A 20,892-nucleotide genomic window follows, 5' to 3' on the forward strand; every position below is an offset into this window, starting at 1 on the left:
GGTTGGGAAGATCCCCTGGAGAAGGGATAGACTGTGCTGTGCTTGCTTAGTCACTCAGTCATGTCCAACTCCTCTCGACCACATGGACTGTAGTCGGCCAGGCTCCTCTATCCATGGGGATTCTCCAGGCCAGAATACTGGAATGAGTTGCCATGCCCTCCTCCAGGAGAATACTCCCAACCCAGGGATGGAAGCCAGGTCTCCCGTCATGCAGGTGTATTCTTTCCCATCTGAGCCGCCAGGGAAGCCCGGGGATAGGCTACCCACTCCTGTATTCTGGGGTTTCCCTGGTGGCTCAGACAGTTAAAAAAAAAGTCTGCCTGCAATGTGGGAAACCTGGGTTCAATCCCTGGGTTGGAAAGATCCCTTGAAGGAGGGCTTGGCAACCCACTGAAGTATTCTTGCCTAGAGAATCCCCATGGACAGAGGAGCCTGATGGGCCACAGTCCATGGGGTCACAAAGAGTTGGACATGACTGAGTGACTAAGCACAAGTTCCACTTACAGTCTTAAATTGCATTTATTGACTGACTGACTGGCTTTCCATAACAGTTTCTAAAACAAACAGGGAAAATATTTCAAGTTCTCTAGTATTAGGTGGGAAGTAGTTATACAAACACTGAAATCCTTTGGTTCAAGTTCCTCAACATAAGAACATTAATGCTCAAATAATAAAGTTACTTGTTGAAGTTATTATTTGACAAAAAAAGAGCTACTGGGTTTCTGAGTCTCAATTCTATTTTTTTTTTTTTTAAGCCCAGTGGAGATTTGCAGTGAGAAAATATAATCATGTTTTATTCAAGAGACAATTCCATACTGATCTTGAAGATTTTGATTGTGTTTTCTATTTACTTAGGTATAAATGCCTTCCCTGGTGGCTCAGATGGTAAAGTGTCTGCCTATAATGCAAGAGACCCGGGTTCAATCCCTGGGGAGGGAAGATCTCCTGGAGAAGGAAATGGCAACCCACTCCAGTATTCTTGCCTGGAAAATCCCATGGATGGTGGAACCTGGTAGGCTACACCCCGTGGGGTTGCAAAGAGTTGGACACGACTGAGCAACTTCACAAAAAATGTATAAATGCATAAATACATGTATTGGTTCTTTTTTATCATGGAAAGTACTATTTAGCATCTGGTGCCAAGTTTGCTTTTTCTGTGCAATAACCTCCTCCAATCATCTCTGAGTCTTTGATTAATTTCATGCACACAAACCCGGGGTGCCAGGAGTTCAAAGTTTAGGACAAAGAAGGGAGATAGATTTTTTTCACATTGTCCTTTTGCATAGTGCAGCATATTAATAACAGTATTATTGGAGAGGATGGTAGTTGTAGGCTTTCTAGTAGAGAGGAAAAGCAAAGCAAGCCAGTGGTCATCCAAGGTGATTTAAAAACATATTTAGGAAAAACAGCTGTGAAATAGATGGGTGTGAGACAAATGTTCTCTAATTTCCCAGAAGAAAGTAATTCACTAAATAGGGGGAATTCCTAAATGCTTGGTTTGCATAGACAGAATTACCATGCATTTCTCAAAATAATTTCTCAAAGAGTCATGTTTTTGAACTCCTTTATGGCTAGTTCCATAGGAAAATAATAACTGTAATCAAACAACAAAGTTGTTACTAGAGCTTGTCTGCCCATTCTGACAGGGATGTGTGAAGAGGTGACTTCCTTCTGTAGTCACCAACACATAAATCAGATCAACAGAATTATAGAATTTGAGTCCCTTAGGTCCAGCACATTCATTTAAAGGTGAGATTTGCAAAGTGAGATGGCTAAGATTACATACTCTTATTATCCTTCCAGATTTAGGATTTTTTTTCCTATTTAGAGTAGAAAATGGATTTCTTCTCCTTCATTAAACTACTAAGTAAAACTCTTCAGAAAATAGAATCAAATATGTTAATCTTCTCTTTAGAGATAAATATAATAATAACTATTTCTTTTTTCAATAAATACTTTTCAGGAGGAAAACATGCCTATTCAAAAAGAATATGTATATAAATGTAACATCTCACCAATGATCATCTTTTTAACACATGAAAAAAAGATCAGTCTAGACACCTCACTAAGGTTGCTGCTGCTGCTGCTTCTAAGTCGCTTCAGTCGTCTCCAACTCTGTGCGACCCCATGGATGGCAGCCCACCAGGCTCCCTCGTCCCTGGGATTCTCCAGGCAAGAACACTGGAGTGGGTTGCCATTGCCTTCTCCAATGCATGAAAGTGAAAAGTGAAAGTGAAGACGCTCAGTTGTGTCTGACTCTTAGCGACCCCATGGACTGCAGCCTACCAGGCTCCTCCATCCATGGGATTTTCCAGGCAAGAGTACTGGAGTGGGGTGCCATTGCTTTCTCCTTGAGGGTGATACAAATCAGAGATGGATAGTAAACAAAATGATGGGTAAAAATGATACAAAGTTGCAGGGGTAAATGTAGAGTCCTGTGATGAATAAAAACTACATTGAAGTAAAAATGATCAAAGAATTATTTAATAGCCTTAGATACTTAGGATTTAGTGCAATCAATGGAATTGAAAATGCTATGGTGATTAGTTGTATTATGTTTAAAATAAAGTGAAAAGAATAAGAAGAAATACGAAAACCAGGTTCTGTAATCAATAAAAAATGATTTTTGGAGTCTTAGCTTAAATTAGAGAGGACACTATAGATATCTTTGTTTATGTGATTGCTATGTAGTTTGCTCTGAAATAATATTATTTTGTGTAGCTTCAAAGGTGAGAACTAGGACCAGGGTGCAGATTTCAACCCAACACAAGTAAAGCAAAGTGAGAAATCAGATGCTGAATACCACTTGCCAGGGATGCTGGAGGGAATTCAGGTTTTTGATGAGTAACTAGAAAATGCCATGTAACAGATTCAGTAATTTTTAAAAAAAAATCATAAGAAATTTTGGAGTTTTCCTATTTCTATTGTTGTCATTGTTTTGTTTATAGCTAATTTCTTGAAATGTTTCTCAAATTATTTATGTCACGTCTTCAGAAATAATGCTTACGACTGTGCTATATAGCTTCAAGTTACCATCACTTGTGTAGAATTTAGGTGCTGAAAATACAGACTATGAACTAGGTAGATAGGGGGTGGATCTGGCAGGAGGATAGTGAAGAAGACATTTGCTTCTGGCTCTTATGTTCCTGAATTAAATATATATATATATATATATATGTATATATATATGCATATATATATACACACACACACACACTCACTCACAATACTTTATTATTTTTATTTAAAGATTAAAATTATAAGGCTTAAAGAGACTTTTATTACTCCAACTTTCCCAGACTAGGGGGAGAATGCTGTTCCTTGGTTTCAAACATTCCGCTTTTGACCTATGACAAGCCTAATAGTGCCAGCAACATCATCGACCATGTTTATGGATACTTTACTCTTATAGCATTTCTACATGGAGATCTTAGTAAGCTCTTTCCAGACATTGTCTCTTACAGGCAGCATTGGACTTTATAACTTTCTCGAGATGCCATACATTTCACAAGAAGGATCAGCAAAGAACTTGCAAAAAAAAACCAAACAAACAAAACACTAATCCAACAGCAAGATAGTCAGGAGTTGTTCTGATGTGTTCTAAGTGCTTTTTCAAAGAAGAATGAGAACCAGTATTTAAATAGAGAAGAAAGGGGTAGCTGATGCAATAAAGCTGGTGAAATCAGAAAGAGCATCCAAGAAGACCTCAATATTGTTAGACTTTTTAAGCAGTGAGAGCTATGTAGAAATCCTTCTGTGAACCATAGAAATAATAAATGCTGAGCCCATTGGAACATAATCTCAATCAGCAAGATGCCACTGTCGTCCAGATTTCCTCACAGGGCCCTGCTAAGTCCATGCCAAAACTAGCAGTGAATTTCTCCCTTCTAATCTCCCCTAATGCCTTATTTGATTATTGTCACTGCTCTCTGACCATGCACTGTCCCTCCAGACTCTCATTCCCCAACCGAGTCAGTCAGAGGAGGATAAATGTCCACTGGGACATACTCTAAGACCCCAAACCACCTTGTTCCACGTGAAAGGACAGAACGGAGAGTGAAGAGATCAAGGGGAGCCCTCCACGTTTAGCTGGCAACCTTTTCGTCTTCACCTACTGGATTACTGGCTGGACACAAGAAGGGCTATGAGTGGTCCTGGAGAGCGCTCTAGTTAACTGGAAAAGGGGAGCTGGCAGGCGGAGGGCGAGCCGGGCATCTCAGTGCACCGCAGGATGGTGTCGCCTCTGCCCTGTCTGTGCATTGTTCTCTGGTAAGACTTTGTTTTCTGACTTTTCCTTTTAGCTCCAAGGAAAGGGCAAGCATACATCCACTGGGTGACTTCTATACCAAATCATAGAAGCAACCTGGATGGCATGGCTCATCTCTATGGTGGGGTAGACGAGGCTGGAATGAACAGCCTATTTTCTTTGAGGCTGGGAGGGAGGATCATTGACTGTTTACTCACAGGGTAGAAAATGCTCTAGGGAAACTTGAAGATGAAGGAAACTTCTATTCCAAAAACATCAGTCGGATCCTGGACAACTTGCTTGAAGGCTACGACAATCGTCTGCGACCGGGATTTGGAGGTAAGAGGCAAAGTCCTTCCTAGACTCTATGTGGCATACGTGCCCTTCTTCCCCCTTAGCGCCAGTCCAAGGCCCAGAGGCCTCAGGATAGCAGAGTGGGAAGTTGCAGGGCACTGGGGTTGGGGCGGGGGGCCATCCAGTCTGTGTCCCTCCCTCAATTCCTGACCTTATATGTGAGTCATTTGAACTCTCTAAGCCTCCACTTTCTCAACAGTGGCGGGGTGTATAAACAGTGCTTGTCTCATAGGGTGTGTGAATGTAAATGAGATTCTTCATATAAAACACATTTTTAAGTATTTGTTCCATTAAAGCTATCACGAAACATTAATTATTACTGTAGTTGTTAGACTACTAACCCAGTTTTCTTTCATTCCTTAAACTTTGCAATTTGGCAGGAATAAATTCAAAACAATGCAACTAATCTGAGTTTTTAAGAGCTGAAAAACCAAAGGACACTTGCTACTAGAATTACTTTAGGATGGGTTGTAGATTCTGGCTGAGAGAAGGGACTTTGTGAAACAGTCGTTCCGTTCAGTCCCCTTAACGTCATTGATGATAAATGTCCCTTTGGGCTAATTTCAGGTGCTGTCACTGAAGTCAAAACAGACATTTACGTGACAAGTTTTGGGCCCGTGTCAGACGTGGAGATGGTGAGTGAGCTGAGTGAGGAGAGTAATTTTGCTTAAAGGAGGAACGGACTGAGTCCCAGAATGAATGATAATGGACATTGTTAACAAACTTGGCTCTAGATCTAAAAGCAATATATGCGCTCATGCTGGGAAGGAATGGCCGTTAGAGCAGATTATTGGCCAAATATCCTTCACATTTCACTAAAGGCTCTGCTTGAACATGAATCTGAGGAGACTTTTAAGATGATGATACCCTCTCTTCTGCTCACATATCAAGTGCCGATTCTTCCTTACAAAGAGAAGATTCTCCCCCATCTTTATGAAGTTTTAGGAAATTTATGGAGGAGGAAAAAAAAACAACAAAGATGGAATGCCATGTAAGAGTATATTGAGAAGATCTATTAAACGTAAAACTTGGCTGTTTTGGCAGTGCACCATTCTCAGTACATGTTATTAGACCAGTAAAGGGAGTCCTTTGGAAAGACAACACAGTCCACCTTTGATGTTTGCAAATGGACCAGTAGGTGTTCTGGGAACTCTGTTCCAGGTACAGATGGCTGTAGGATTCGTAAGAGGGTATTTATAGTAAGTGGCAGGGAAAAACTGAACCAGTTTTTTAGAACAAAGTGTATCATGATATTCTTTCATGTTTCTCCGGGAGTGTGTCCCCCCTAAAAATAAAATATAAATACGAAAACTGAAGAAAAACATAACTCTTGGAAGTGGTGCATTAAATGTACTAGGGGGATGTAATTCTAGATTAACAGTTATTTGAGACTTTCATTTTCTACTTTTTGAGCTGAGAATATAAGCAGAAAAAAAGGAATAGAAATGTAAAAAGAGGGAAAGGAGTAAAAAGGGGAAGAGAAAGGAAAGGAGAAAAGAGTAAAAAGAAAATAACAAGGAAGAGGGGCAGAGACCAAGGAGCACTTTACGAGATAAATGTCTTAAGAGTTGAGAGAAAAGAGTCAGCATTTCTTCAGAATCCTCAACAATTTAACTATCAATTTTTTTCATTTAAGTATGACTCACACCAAGAATAAATACTCACAACTATATTCTACTGTAGCATTGAAATCTGGGGACACTTAGAACTTTATTTTATGTGTGTATCTTTTTTAAGTGTATTTATACAAGAGGCTTGTTAAAGCCTGGATCACCATTATATGGATATACTGTATGTCAAATTATATTTTTAAAATATAATCACCACTTGCAGTAATAGGTCTCATAAAGGAACACATAAAGGATACAAAGCAATTCTTGGCAATATTTTGACATAATTATAAGTTGCTATTTATCATTGACTTTAGCAAAGGCCTTTATCATAATACTTAAGTTCTTAATGTTATTTTATAAAAGCCACAAATTAAAACATAATTTTGATTATGCATGCTTAAATGAGGCTCTGTTTGAGTAATCATGGTAATATTTGCTTTTATGTTCTCTGAGAACTATATAAAATAATTATGATGTGCAGACAAAGTATGCTTATCAAGTAAAGTTTCTCTATCCTTGGAACTGTACTAAGTGGCACTGTGTTGCTCAGATATATTTTTGAAGGTAAACAAGTTGCTAAGAGGAATGATATTACTAATTGATGGTAGGAAGGCCAAAACAAAACCTAGATTAAATCTTATATTTTTATTCTAAATTAAATAAGGAGAAATCAGGAGGTCAGTAGATAGAGACATGGATTACTGATAGAAAAAAGGAAGAATGTTGAAGGTGAAGGTGGAGAAGGGAGGTTTATACAATATCAACACGATCGTCTATAATAGTATTACAATCTTACAGTGTGAAAAGTAATAATTCACTGGTTATAGTTCTCCTGATAGGCTATTGTCATAAAAAGTTGCTTTATTTCTTAAATTTTAGTATTGAGTATGTAAGCTAGTGAATAAACTATTCTTAATGAACCATCTACCCAGCATGCGTGAATATCTTGCTTTCTCTTAGGAGTACACGATGGACGTTTTTTTCCGCCAGACTTGGACAGATGAGAGGTTGAAGTTTGGGGGGCCAACTGAGATTTTGAGTTTGAATAACCTGATGGTCAGTAAAATCTGGACACCTGACACTTTTTTCAGGAATGGCAAAAAATCAATTGCTCACAACATGACAACTCCTAATAAACTCTTCAGAATAATGCAGAATGGAACCATTCTATATACCATGAGGTGAGGCTTCCTCAGTTCTTTGTCCTCTGCTCAAAGGATTTGTCCATCATACTGACTCAGAACCATTTATTTCAATGTTCCTTAGGCTTACCATCAACGCTGACTGTCCTATGAAACTGGTCAACTTTCCTATGGATGGGCATGCTTGTCCACTCAAATTTGGCAGTTGTAAGTGACAAAATACTTCTGAGAGTTAAATAATATATTCAAAATACATAATTATTTGGTTTTAGTCAGGCTGGAAAGCAAAAGAGAATTACTACTCTGATATTCTCTGTATAATTCTTGGAATTAACTTACTTAATCATGTCTGTCAATCTTATATATAGAGGTTTTGGTCACCAGGATTAAAGAAAAATATATATATTTTTAAATTTATGCTTGTATTTTCTTTTCATAATGGACAAGATTTGCTTTGAAAGAAAAAAAACAAACACACAACTAGCCAGATTTACTGCAATTTGTTTAAAAAATTCAGATGCTTACCCCAAAAGTGAAATCATATATACATGGAAAAAAGGACCACTTTACTCAGTGGAAGTCCCAGAAGAATCCTCAAGCCTTCTTCAGTATGATCTGATTGGACAAACAGTATCTAGTGAGACAATTAAATCTAACACAGGTAAGAATTTAACCAACATGTGAATAGAATCCTACAAGGTGACTCCAGTGTACATTTTCAAAATATCTATTTGTTTTTCCTCTGCATTAGCCATTCTCAGCAAAACTTGCAGTTTTAAAGTGATGAGTAGCTTTAAGATGGATTTTGCAACCATGTGCATATATAAAGATTTGTATAGCCTTGGAGTGAGTAGTTTTGTATGTATGCGACACAAAGAACTCCACAGAAAACAATGAGCTGGTGCCTTTATCATCTGCTGATTGACTAACTTTGTAATGCATTGAAAAATGTCTTTGGTATTTTCTTCCTATACCTCTTAATTTAAGGATCTGTAAGATTTATTTCTAACTGCACACTTTTAGCACATTGTCAACAGCAATAATACTGACATACCTGTCTTCCAACAGGTGAATACGTAATAATGACAGTTTATTTCCATTTGCAAAGGAAGATGGGCTACTTCATGATACAGATCTACACTCCTTGCATTATGACAGTCATTCTTTCCCAGGTGTCTTTCTGGATTAATAAGGAGTCTGTTCCAGCCAGAACTGTCTTTGGTACGCTTCATTCTCTGGGCTCCTCTTTCCATCATCCTCCAGCTCACACTGCTTGTGTATTTTAAGGGGAATATTCACACCAGTGAACTTTTTCAGTCCACAAAGGAAATAAACTCCTATCTCGTTCAGACGCATGTTTCATATGAAGTAACCTTCATCTTATCACAATTTGTGTGGTGAATCAACAAAAGATTTGTCTCAGCAAGAATTCCTGCTGGTTTCCTATGACTTTCACGTGCCCTATTTTGGAGAATTTATCTCAATTTGCTTTTTCATAGCTAGAAAAAGTAGAAAATTTAAAATGACATGTAATTCAATGAAAACAAAATTTAATATATTGAACCCATGAATACACAAAATATATCTCCCTTTCATTAGGGAGGATCATAAAAAAATTTGCCATTTTTTAGGTCTTCAGTTCAGTTCAGTTCAGTTCAGTTACTCAGTTGTGTCTAACTCTTTGCGACCCCATGAATCGCAGTTAAATATCACGTTTCCTATTGTTCAGCCTAAATATTTAGTTACATTTATGCTATATAGAATCACTAACAGTGTGATAGAACAAAATGAAATAAGAAAAAGAGCTGTAACAGAAAATATCTTTTGTAGCTAAACCCAATTTTTTCCTCAGCTTTCATGATTATAGGTTTAGTAGTTCATAGGGAAGACCTGAGTTTAATTGAAATCTCAGATGAATTTTGACCTTTTAATTTACCATACTAAAACATATCTCTTTCTGCAAATTATAAAAGAATATATATATGATGCTAACCATCTTTGGATTATATAAATCCTCCAAGACAGAAAACCTCTGCAAGATGAGTGATGAAATTATTTTCTCATGATTGAATATTTTATCTTAAAACCAATCTAGAAATTAAAATATTGTGAAATCTAATTTTATATTTATCATTTATATAAATACTTATTAATATGATGAAATTTTATATCAGCAATAAATATGATCAGAAGTTCAAGATTGTATTACTCATATACTAATAATTTACTATTATATTATTATTGTTAAACTAAATCACTTCAAAAAATAACTTTTTGAGCAACTACAATGTATGCAAGGTATTGAAGGATACAAAAATATGAATGCCTATAATTGTGAACAATTAAAAATAAATAACAAAAATTACATTTGTAACTGAAATCTTCTCCAACAAGTTCCCATTTGAGCCTGTTATTCGATTATAAATGCTAATGCTGCATTTCTTATTCTGTCTCATTTTAGGAATCACCACTGTTTTAACCATGACCACTTTAAGCATCAGTGCCCGGCACTCCTTGCCAAAAGTGTCTTATGCAACTGCCATGGATTGGTTCATAGCGGTTTGCTTTGCTTTCGTCTTCTCTGCTCTTATTGAGTTTGCTGCTGTCAACTACTTTACCAATCTTCAGACACAAAAGGCCAAAAGGAAGGCACAGATTGCAGCCTCACCCCCAGTGACAATAGCAAAAGCGACTGAACCCCTGGAAGCTGAGATTGTTTTGGTAATTGTTTACTTTTCTAATGTTACCCACACTGCATAGGAAAAGGCAGCCCAAATAGTTATTGCAAACAAGTAGACAGTCCCAAAGTAATATTAGTAATACAGTTATGTAACTTTGGTTCCAAGGTCAACTTCTCCAACCTCACAGGAAAAAGCCAAGCAACAATGCTTCATTTGTCTTTGCTCTAAACTTTTGGTATTCCTCTTTCATCATCCTTACTAGCACTGGCAGATTCCAAGCGCTCAGAGGAGACGAGAAAGTTCTCAGCCTTTAGGTGCTTCCTTTGAACGGGTTCCCATATACCAACCAGGGAGAATAACGTTCTCCCATATACCAACCAGGGAGAAAAAAAACATTCCTAATGAGGCTCCAGAGTCTGAAGGAAACCAACAGGGACTCCTATGAACAATTTTTGTTAGAAATCCGCTTGTTGCTTTAATCCAGAGGGGCAAGATGTGTATATTAGATTCTGTGAATGCTGAGTCATAAGCCAAGTTTTTGATTCACATGAAAACATTCTCATGTTCACATTCATGTTATATGTATATAATATGCATATTTTATACATATTAATTTTTGCAAAGACTTAATCAGTGAAAAATACCTATAAAATTAAGTTTAGATTTGTGGTGACTAAATGCTGGTCCCCAAAGCATTTTTTAATAAAAAATAAATGATGGCATTAATAATTCAAGGGTCATAAATGTGCCCTCAAATTTCAATTATGTATATGAATAAATTCTCACAATTAAATTGCATGTACTTCTTAAAAAAGGATTGTAGAATTGATTGACAATTATACATTTTTACTTCAATACAAACTCTAAACTGTAGGTCTTGAAAAAAGAGCAAAATCAAGTAATGCAGACAATTTGAATTGGAAATATGTTTATAATTGTTTAATTCTCATGAATATTTCCAAATCACAAAACCAGTTAATCTTTGCTTAAATTTTACAGTAAGAATTATAACACTATATGTGTTTTATTTTCCAACTACTGAGCTATTTATTGGCTTTAAAAGATGATTTTTATTGAAACTTTTCTCTTTGATTAAACTAAGAAACTTGTTTGAGAATTTGCATTTTCTCCAAAGGATAAGACCAGTCCATGATAAGTGGCAATTAATCATTTAAAGAGTTTTTCCTTAAATTAGACCTCATTAAAAAAGAGGTCTGCCATCCAATGATCCAGTCAAATTACACTTGAAAATAAAAAACAGAGGCTCGGAGAAGGGAAACATTAATCACTCAGAAAAACTAAGAATTGATTCCAGAAATCCTAATATTCACAACTATATGCCCTAACCTCCCAGCACTTTCTCAGAGACTGAACTATGAAAGAGTACATACCATGGGGTGAAAAAAAAAAAAAAAAAAAACCTTTTCTGAATGTAGGTAAGGTGATTTCCAAAATTATTTATTTAATGATGTTTGGGTAGCAGTAGTGGTAAAGAAACCACCTGCCAATGCAGGAGACTCCAGAGATGTGGGTTTGATCCCTGGGCTGGGAAGATCCCCTGGAGGAGCAAGTGGCACCCCACTCAAGTATTCTTCCTTGGGAAATCTTATGGACAGAGGAGCCTGGCAGGCTACAGTCCATGAAGTCGCGAAGAATTGGACATGATTGAGCATGCACACACCCCCACACATGTGTTTTCAAAGGTCACAAAAATATAAATTTACAATATGTTAGTCTGAAGACCTAGTTCAAATGAGTTGAAAATTATATTTTTCACAAAAGATAAATTTAAGTATTTTTGAGAATTTTGTTTGTGATTATGTTACAAAACCTTGTGATTATGTTACAACCTGTCTGTACTTATATAGACACATAATTATTATATTGCCCAAAGGTCATATATTAACATATATCTAGAAAGGAAGAAGAACTGATATTTATCAAAAACCATTTAACTGTCTTATTTGACAAATACAGTAAAAATAAAAGGAGAAATTCAAGAGAAAAAGAGAAGAAAAGTGATTTTGAATATAGTCATTGATCTGATATCGAGACAAAAGGAAAGACCAACTTCCTTACTTCAACTTTTTAAAAATATGGATTACTGAGAAGGATATGATTTCAAATCCTTGGAGAAAGAGTTATCATTCCCTACATCTATTATTTTAAAAGTATAATTTATTAATAAGATGGAATTTAAGATCTCAGGTCTTCATATAGACTATCTTCTAATAGTTCTAATATACTAACATATAATTAGCCTGTCCTTTGGAACTTGTATAAAAAAATTGGATTCAAATCATCTCAAAGTACTTTTTTCCTTGCAAGTTGACTTTTTTTTCCTATGAAAAATTATATTTCTAAACCTGGCTCCACTTATAATATTTCAAGGCAATGAAAAGGAGACTTTTGTTTCTGAAAGGCTAAATCAAAGTATAAAAATAAAAACCAAAAGTAACCAAACCTAACAATATAAACCTTGTAAGCATCAAGAAATAAATACAGATGATTGCATAGAACATGTACATTTTATTTCTTTATGTCAAAACTTGGCAATTGCCTTTTATAATATAGAGGAACAAACATAAATTACATATTTGGAATTTATATAGCACAATGGTATATTATGATTACAAGGTCATTTTTTCTTTCAAATACCATGACATTTAAAAATGCCTATTCAGTTGTAATCAAAATAACATTATTGGGGTAAGTTGGACATTGAAATAGCAAACCAATATGGCAAAGTTGAAATGAGATTAAGTGCTTGGATATTTCATGTGATTCTAAATTGTATGTTTTAAAGTGCACATTGTTTTTCACAGGAAACTGGTTAGAATGAATGTGAAAACTTTATCACTTTGAATTTGACCTTGAAATTTATAATAATGATAAAGAAATTCAGACATTAGAAATCTAGTACTCATACCTGAAGAGACTAAATCTAAATCTTCAGAAGTGTTCTACAGATTAATAATCTTTCTGTTTTTAAGGCATTTGGAAGTGGAGACTTTATATTTTTAGATTTTAAGAAGAAATTGTCCAGTGCTTCTTTCCCGCTTATATGGTGTCTTTCCATATTGTTTTTTTATGGTATGCTATTCAGGCATTAGAAAGTACTCCTGTATTTATGTTTCAGAACTTATTATTTGTCTAGGGTGTACTTATTTTGTAGATAAGACTGAGTTTAGACTCTGATCTCTTCTGGAATGTTTTCCTAGTATTCTTTTTATTTTAAATATCTAAGTCCTCACCACCAAGTTCTTAAGAACGAATCCTCTGCACCACTACTCAACACATCCAATGTGACTTCTCTTTTTCATGCAAGGTGTGATGTTTTTCACAAATTATGTATAAGTTGACCAAAATTTAATTAGTTGAGAGAATAACTGTGTTTATACTGATTACATGGTTTATTTTTTTGTCACCTGACACCAATTTATTGAGTACCTATGTGTTAAAATGATTCATACCAGAAGCATTTGTTAAGTGCCTTTGCATGAAGACCTTCCGTAGAACATTGAGAACTGATTAGTAAGCAACATCGATAGAGCCTCTTCTGTGATGGAACTGCCCATCAAGCAGGAAGAGAGGGAAATCAAGGAGCCCTGACAATGCACTGTGATAAAGGTTGTGGTTATAGATGTATAGGAGGCTGAAGAAGGACCATGCAAGAGTATTCGCTCAGTCTAGAGGGGGTGATTCTGGAGGAAGTGGTGCCTATGTTGGGAACAGAAAGATGAGCCTGGCCCTGATCTAGAGACACTAAGTCAGTTATTAGCTACTTGGGCACAGAGAGGGAAGTAAGACATGTTGTCCTTTCTGTACTCTTTTCAAGGCTGAAACATCTGCTGGGCCATAACCATGTTGCCCTTCACCTGTGTAGAGAAATATGAAGCACAGATTTATCTCCCGTGTCCCTAACATTGCTGAGATTTCTTTGAGTACTATCATTACTCCAAAGAATTAGCAATTGAGTTAAGACCATCAGAGACTCTGAGCACCAGGAAGACCATGATGCCCCTTTCCTATAGTAGCACCATCATATGACTTATAGAGAGGGTGGGGTGGGTCAGATGAGAAGTGTAGGCAGTTAGCTCTTTCCCTATACCTTCCATCAAATCCCCATCCAGTATTCCTTCCAGGACCCTCCAAACATTTCAGTGTGGTATTCAGACATGTCTCTAGCACCACTGACCTACCCGATTGCTACCAATAAGCGGCTTCTCTGTAGATATTCTGGAATTGTCTCTGCTCCCAGAGTTTGTTTTCTCCATAATTAATAATACTATCATTTAAAAAATTGTCAAATACTAAATGTTTTCAAAAATATGTTCTCTTGTTTTTGGTGCCCTGGTTAAAAGCAGATGCTTTGTTTGCCCTAGAGTAATGCAGCCCTGGTTGGAACATCTCCCCTAGGAGGTAACCCATTGCTCCCGCCTCTTTAATATGTTAGACTCAGTGAATATGGTATCAAAATTGCTCTTAGTGCTTCCCAAATGCCTTATCCCTATACCAAATAACTGACTGTCACAACGTCCAGTGTGACTCCAAGTACCTTTGCAATATGGCGTTACCTAAAACAAAGCCATGCTCTAAAAATACCAAAGGCAGGATGGCACTGAGCAGCAGGGGAGCCCTGGAAAAATTCAAAACCACAGGTGTTCCACTCAAAACAGTGACAGCCCCAAGCTGAGCCCTCATCTGGACTCTGACAAAAGCCTATTTTACCATCAGCTGAAGCTGCTGAGCTTACAATAGGGCAAGCAGAATCTGATGCAAACCTGTAGCTTGAATGGCTTGCAAAATTGGCTTTCTTTTCATTTCAGAAACTCAATGTGATTCTTCTAAATTTTAGATGTCCCGTCTCTATACTGCCGATTTCTCATTATCCAGGAACTGATTATCCAGCGTGTGGGTTATTCAGCTCTCTGGCATTTCCTTGAGAACCTTGTGTTCGTTGACTGCTAGAAACCTCCCAGGTGGCACTAGTGGTAAAAAAAAACCTGCCCGCCAATGCAGGAGACATAAGAGATGTGGGTTCAGCCCCTGGATCAGGAAGATCCCCTGGAGGAGGGCATGACAACCCACTCCAGTGTTCTTGCCTGGAGATCCCCATGGACAGAGAAGCCTGGCAGGCTACAGTCCATAGGGTCACAAAGAGCTGGACATGACTGAAGTGACTTAGCACAGAAAACCCCTAGCCATCGTTATACAATGAGGCAGTGTAATTCTAAACCAGTGATGCTCAATGGTGGCTGTCCCCAGAGGACGTATGTCATGCTACAAGGACAGTTTTGGTTGTCAAAACTCTGAGGATGTGGGTGCTACAGGTATCATATGGATAGAGGACAAGGATGCTACTCAAGACCCCATGATGTACAGGACAGTCCCCACAACTAAGAAGTATCAATATATCAGTAACTTTGTGGCTGAGAAACAACTGTGCCCTAAACCCTAAAGCTGATGGAAAAGAAAAACAGTATTTATTATGATTATGCTCTTAGCAGTGGTCCCCAACATTTTTGGCACCAGGAATCGATTTCATGGAAGATAATTTTTCCATGAACCGGGGCTGGGGGATGGTTTTGGAAAGATTCAAGCACATTACATTCAATGTGCACTTTATTTCTAATCTATTGCTGCCTCTCATCTGACAGAGGTCCCGAAGCTCTCTGTGGCCCAGAGCTTGGGCACCCCTGCTTTTAGGCATCTAAGAGGGATTGAACTCAGGTGCTACCACTTATTACTTGTGTCAGCTTCCTGCTTATACCTTCATTAGCTCATCTCTAAAACAAAATATTATTACATTAGAGATTCTAGGAATAAGCAGAATAATGCAGGCAGAGTGCCAGGTAGTGCTTGCAAATGGTAAGTGCTTAGATATGGTACCTATGTGCATGCCTATGTGCTAAGTTGCTTCAGTTCTGTCCAACTCTTTGTGACCCTTTGGACTGTAGGCAAGAATATTGGAGTGAGTTGCTATGCCCTCCTCCAGGGGATCTTCCTGATGCAGGGATCAAACCCATGTCTCTTATATCTCCTACACTGGCAGGCAAGTTCTTTACCACTAGTGCCACCTGGGAAGCATGGTACTTAATATAGTGTAATATAAACAATATGCTAAAATACAAAACAATCATGAATATTTTGTTCCCTTCTCTTTGTCTGAAAACTCTTATAAATCTCAGGAAATGTTTAGATTTTCATTCATTTATTGATTTAGCATATGCTTATGAAGCATTCACTGTGTTCTATGCACTGGCTAGGTAGTTTGGAGTATTTACACATGAAAATAATATGCCCTCTACCATTAAGAGAGATTTCTACATTAAGGAGATTTCAAGTCAGGAAGGGGGATGAAGCACAACAGAAGTAATGTTTACAGGGAAGATATGCTAGCAAGAACTGTAACAGCTAAGTAGGCAGGAAGCATATGATAAAGAGACATTTTCTTTCTCGAGTTCTTAAAGAGAGGAAAAAAATCCTTACAGATGAAATGATTATTGTCTCTATCTTTAAAGATGGAAACTTTAAGCTTAGGGAGAATCTATGACTCCTTTGCCATGTGTAAAGTCATACAGCAGATAAGTAGTAAATGTGGAATTACAGACTAGGGCTTTCTGACTCTGTTGCCCTCTAACTCCTAAGCAACACTCCATAGAGACTACCTAGGGAAGCAGATGAGGAAAAGAAGGATCCTATCATAGGAGATGTTTAATTCCAAGCTAATGCTATTATGCATAAATTTTTCATGCATTAGGTCTCGAACGATCTTGCTTAACTCTGAACAAGGGCTATTTGGCAATTCTCATTAAGTCATTTGTGACACTGTGACATGCCAAGAGATTGACAAATAACTTCTCCCCACATCTCCAAAAGAGAGAGAGAGATAAAACAATACATTATATATTTATGCTGGACTATAATTTACACTTTTCCATTTCAATGAACTTGTTCATGCCTGCCCTCTTTCTCCCTTAAAAAGAAAGAAACATAGGTGACAGACAGACAATGCATGCTATTAAAAATCAAGACAGGTTTAGAAAGAAGATCTGCTCTAAAGCCTTGCCCTCTTTATTCTCCATTAAGATACTTAGAAAATTTCTTAGAGTAAAATATTTTAATATTCTGTATATCTGGAAGGAGGAGAACTCTTTTTAAAGGATTAAACTGCGACACATTTTTCTCTTTCAGGTGAAGAACATTTTGATCACATATATAATAGTTGAAAATTCAAATTAGAATTTGGGAAACATGATAGAAAGCTTTTGCCAACAATGCTATGCTTATCTTCTAAGACAGGCATGTTGAGACTGGAATACCACTACACTGGTCCTATCCTCACACTATCGGTGACCCTAGGCACAGTTGTCCTCAGTTGTCAGTTTTTTCAGTTGTTTAACAGTTTATTTGTAAATCAGACTAATACACAAGACAGCTGTGTACAATGCCAGATATTATACCCATATATCAATATCTAGATTGAAAATTGTATATTACAGATGTAGGCACTGAAAAAGAAACAATAATCAATGAGGGCATTAGAAAAGAAAGGAGGCTCCAGTAAGAAAGTGAAGCTTAAAATTGACTTTGAGGAATGAATAGTGAGTGACAGTGGTTTATAAAGCAAAGAATCAAAGAAGGTTGCCACATATTTTTGATAGAAAATATCACTTATTTCCTATGCAAGATAGGTAGACTGGGCAATCTTCTATTCTAAACTCTCTTCTACCTCCAACACCTTTGATTTATTTACTTCTGTCCACCCGTGCCTAGCCCAATATCTGGTCAACAGATAACAGGTAAACATATTCTTTGCTTGAAATTCACCATGGTCAAGTCAAATCAGACTTTACAGTGATTTATCCTTGCTTTTGGTAAAGAAATAGGGTTTACTATGGCCCCCCAAAGCACAGTGGGCTTGAATTCTCTATGATGGCTATTACTATTTAGATGTTCAGCAACATCCATGACAAATCAAAAGCAAAATTCATGAGTAGAGGGAGAAGAGGTTCTCAGGGTTGTTGTTTTCCCAGAGTCCAAGTGTCACCACATCGGTGGGCTGTTCCGGTCCTGCGGTTCCACCGGCACCGGGGAGGCGGCCGCCTCATGCTGTTGCCATGGGGCTGCTGTCTAAAGCCATGGGAGTCTGTCCATGTGAATAACACACCCTGCCAGGCAGCAAAGTGGTGATTTTGCTGCCAAAGAGGAAACAAGGCAGTTTTACAAGAGCAGGGATAATGTACAGCATGTGTGTTAAGGCAGGGACTCAGCAAGGACAACCTAGCCACAAGGAGAGTGATTATTACAGGCTGTAGAAAAGAAAAAGTAGGAATCAGAAGTCCCCCTAGTCTCCACCCTTTTGAAAGGTGTCTAAAGCAAACAGAGTCTCTGAAGCAATCTCGATACTATAGAGTAAAGATGCTGGGATATAGCAAGCACTGAGATTAACCAGGCTGGTTTATTACTGGCTGTGAAAGCGTCGGTGAAGCATTTCCCACATCTAGATCTCAGCCTCTCATCTGTTACTTAATGCACCGAATATCCCTCTCAAGACTAGGATTGGTTGTCCTCTGATTTCAGTGGAACAGAAAAGCTAATGATAGAAAAGAACATATAATAATTCTGAGGTTAGTAAATGTATCATTTTTGGTAACTTAAGATGGAAGGAGACAGTAGAGAAATTCTGAATAGGAAGCAGAAAGCTCACAATACAGAACTCTGGACCAAGAGGCAGTCACATTTCAAGGGGAAAATAGTAAGGGTATTTCTACTTTGTGCCTGGCTTTTGATGTACATGAGCAATTAAAAATTTTTATGCTATTGTTCATACCTCAGTTGGTTCAGATTTATGAATGTGTGAAGATTAGGCTGTAGGCTGGGAACGTGTCTAGAAGAATGCTCTCGTTTAACTGAGCTATTATTTTACAGTATTGACTAATTGCCCACATACTCCAAAATGAAATTCCCTATCATCGTGACATTCCCTCTCATTGCCTATACACATTGCCATATAGGTTTATGCATAACTGGGGTGGTGAGAGGATAAACTCTTATAACCTGGCTTATCTCTTCCTAATAGTACAATACTCAACACAGTTCCTGGGACATGGATCATGCTTGGCATCAATTGCTGATGTATTAAATTATAGGATATTAAGTGAAATTCGCTCAGTCATGTATGACTCTTTGAGACTCCATGGACTATATAGTCCATGGAATTCTCCAGGCAAGAATACTGGAGTGGGTAGCCTATCCCTTCTCCAGGGGATCTTCCTGACCCAGGAATCCAACCAGGGTCTGCTGAATTACAGGCAGGTTCTTTACCAACTGAGCTATCAGTGGCTGTTAGTAAATCAATGTTTTTAGAATTTGTTTTACCACTTTCTTGGAGAAGTAGCACTATCAAATATTATTAAGAATTTGATGACACTGCCCTGGTGATCCAGTGGTTGGGACTCTGCCTTCCAATTCATTGTAGGTGCAGGGGGTGCAGGTTCAACCCCTAATCAGGAAGCTAAGATCCCACATGCCTCATGGCCAAAAAATCTAAACATAAAACAGCAGCGATAGTATAACAAATTCAATAAAGACTTTTAAAATGGTCTACTTCAAAAAAAGAAAAAAAATTGCTGGTACTTTAACTTATATGATAGAAAGAAAGAGAAAGAAAGTGAAGTTGCTCAGTTGTGTCTGACTCTTCGTGACCCCGTGGACTGTAGCCTTCCAGGCTCCTCCATCCATAAGATTTTCCAGGCAAGAGTACTGGAGTGGGTTGCCATTTCCTTCTCCAGGGGATCTTCCTGACCCAGGGATTGAACCCCGGTCTCCCACATTGCAGGCAGACTCTTTACCATCTGAGCCACAGGGAAGCTCAACTTATATAATAAAGTGTCAGCAAACATGTGTCAATGATGATAAAATGAATGAGTAATGTCTGTTCCTTTACCTAAGCAGAATATATATGTATATTTTCCTCTACAGCATCCTGATTCCAAGTACCATCTGAAGAAAAGAATCACATCTCTGACATTGCCAATAGTTCCATCCCCTGAGGCCAGCAAAGTCCTCACAAGAGCTCCCATCTTACAGTCAACACCTGTAACCCCCCCACCCCTCTCTCCAACCTTTGGAGGTACCAGTAAAATAGACCAGTATTCTCGGATTCTCTTCCCAGTTGCATTTGCAGGATTCAACCTTGTATATTGGATAGTTTATCTATCCAAAGATACAATGGAAGTGAGCAGCAGTGTGGAATAGCTTGCAGCCATAATAACCTGTATTCAGTAAGTTCTTGTTTTCTGAATTTTTAAAAATAGCAATGAGACTTGTATAGATGCTTTTCTGAACATGAAATCAAAATTGACATCTCCAACATATAACTTTTAGTAAGCCTGTATGGGCAGAAAAGCAATAATATTACTCTTCACAATTGGAAGGTGAAAGTTGCTAAAGAATATGACTTTTCTGTACATTAGAGAAAAATTTATAAAAGGATACAATGGATTCAGGATGAATTTGTCAATCTTTGTCCTTCATTGTTCAATATTTTAATTGTCACTGTGAATAACATTTGCCACAAAGCAGATAAAATAAGAAATGCTGACACTTCTAAAGGTTGCCTTAAAATATATTTATTTTGGCTTAGTTCTGAAGAGAACAAAATATAAATAGTCTAAATATTTATCAGTAGGTTAATACCAGCATGTTGGAGGCCTTTATGCTAGTAAAATGGCTTTCAGGGCACTGTAAAGTCTGCATTGAGCTTAGCCATTTGTTTTAAACCTTGCTGTGCTATTTTACGTCAATAAAGTATGTTGTTTTTATACATATGGATTATACATAGATCATAA

General features: G+C 37.5%; 1 protein-coding gene across 1 annotated transcript; it reads left to right on the forward strand.

Moving 5' to 3' along the window:
* Positions 1 to 4,231: 4,231 nt before the first annotated feature.
* Positions 4,232 to 20,299, forward strand: GABRA6 (gamma-aminobutyric acid type A receptor subunit alpha6). The gene is made up of 9 exons (XM_069592905.1): positions 4,232 to 4,269; positions 4,467 to 4,585; positions 5,168 to 5,235; positions 7,174 to 7,394; positions 7,480 to 7,562; positions 7,873 to 8,016; positions 8,424 to 8,576; positions 9,817 to 10,076; positions 20,024 to 20,299. The coding sequence occupies exons 1-9, from the start codon at positions 4,232 to 4,234 to the stop codon at positions 20,297 to 20,299; spliced, it is 1,362 nt and encodes a 453-aa protein (XP_069449006.1).
* The last annotated feature ends 593 nt before the right edge of the window (positions 20,300 to 20,892 follow it).

Source organism: Ovis canadensis, chromosome 5, assembly GCF_042477335.2.
Source record: "Ovis canadensis isolate MfBH-ARS-UI-01 breed Bighorn chromosome 5, ARS-UI_OviCan_v2, whole genome shotgun sequence".
NCBI classification, from domain to species: Eukaryota; Metazoa; Chordata; class Mammalia; order Artiodactyla; family Bovidae; genus Ovis; species Ovis canadensis.

Coding starts and splice junctions, on each gene's coding strand:
- GABRA6 (XM_069592905.1), top strand. CDS start 4,232: ATGGTGTCGCCTCTGCCCTGTCTGTGCATTGTTCTCTG. Junction 4,586..5,167: donor TCTGCGACCGGGATTTGGAG/GTAAGAGGCAAA, acceptor GGCTAATTTCAG/GTGCTGTCACTGAAGTCAAA. Junction 5,236..7,173: donor CCGTGTCAGACGTGGAGATG/GTGAGTGAGCTG, acceptor GCTTTCTCTTAG/GAGTACACGATGGACGTTTT.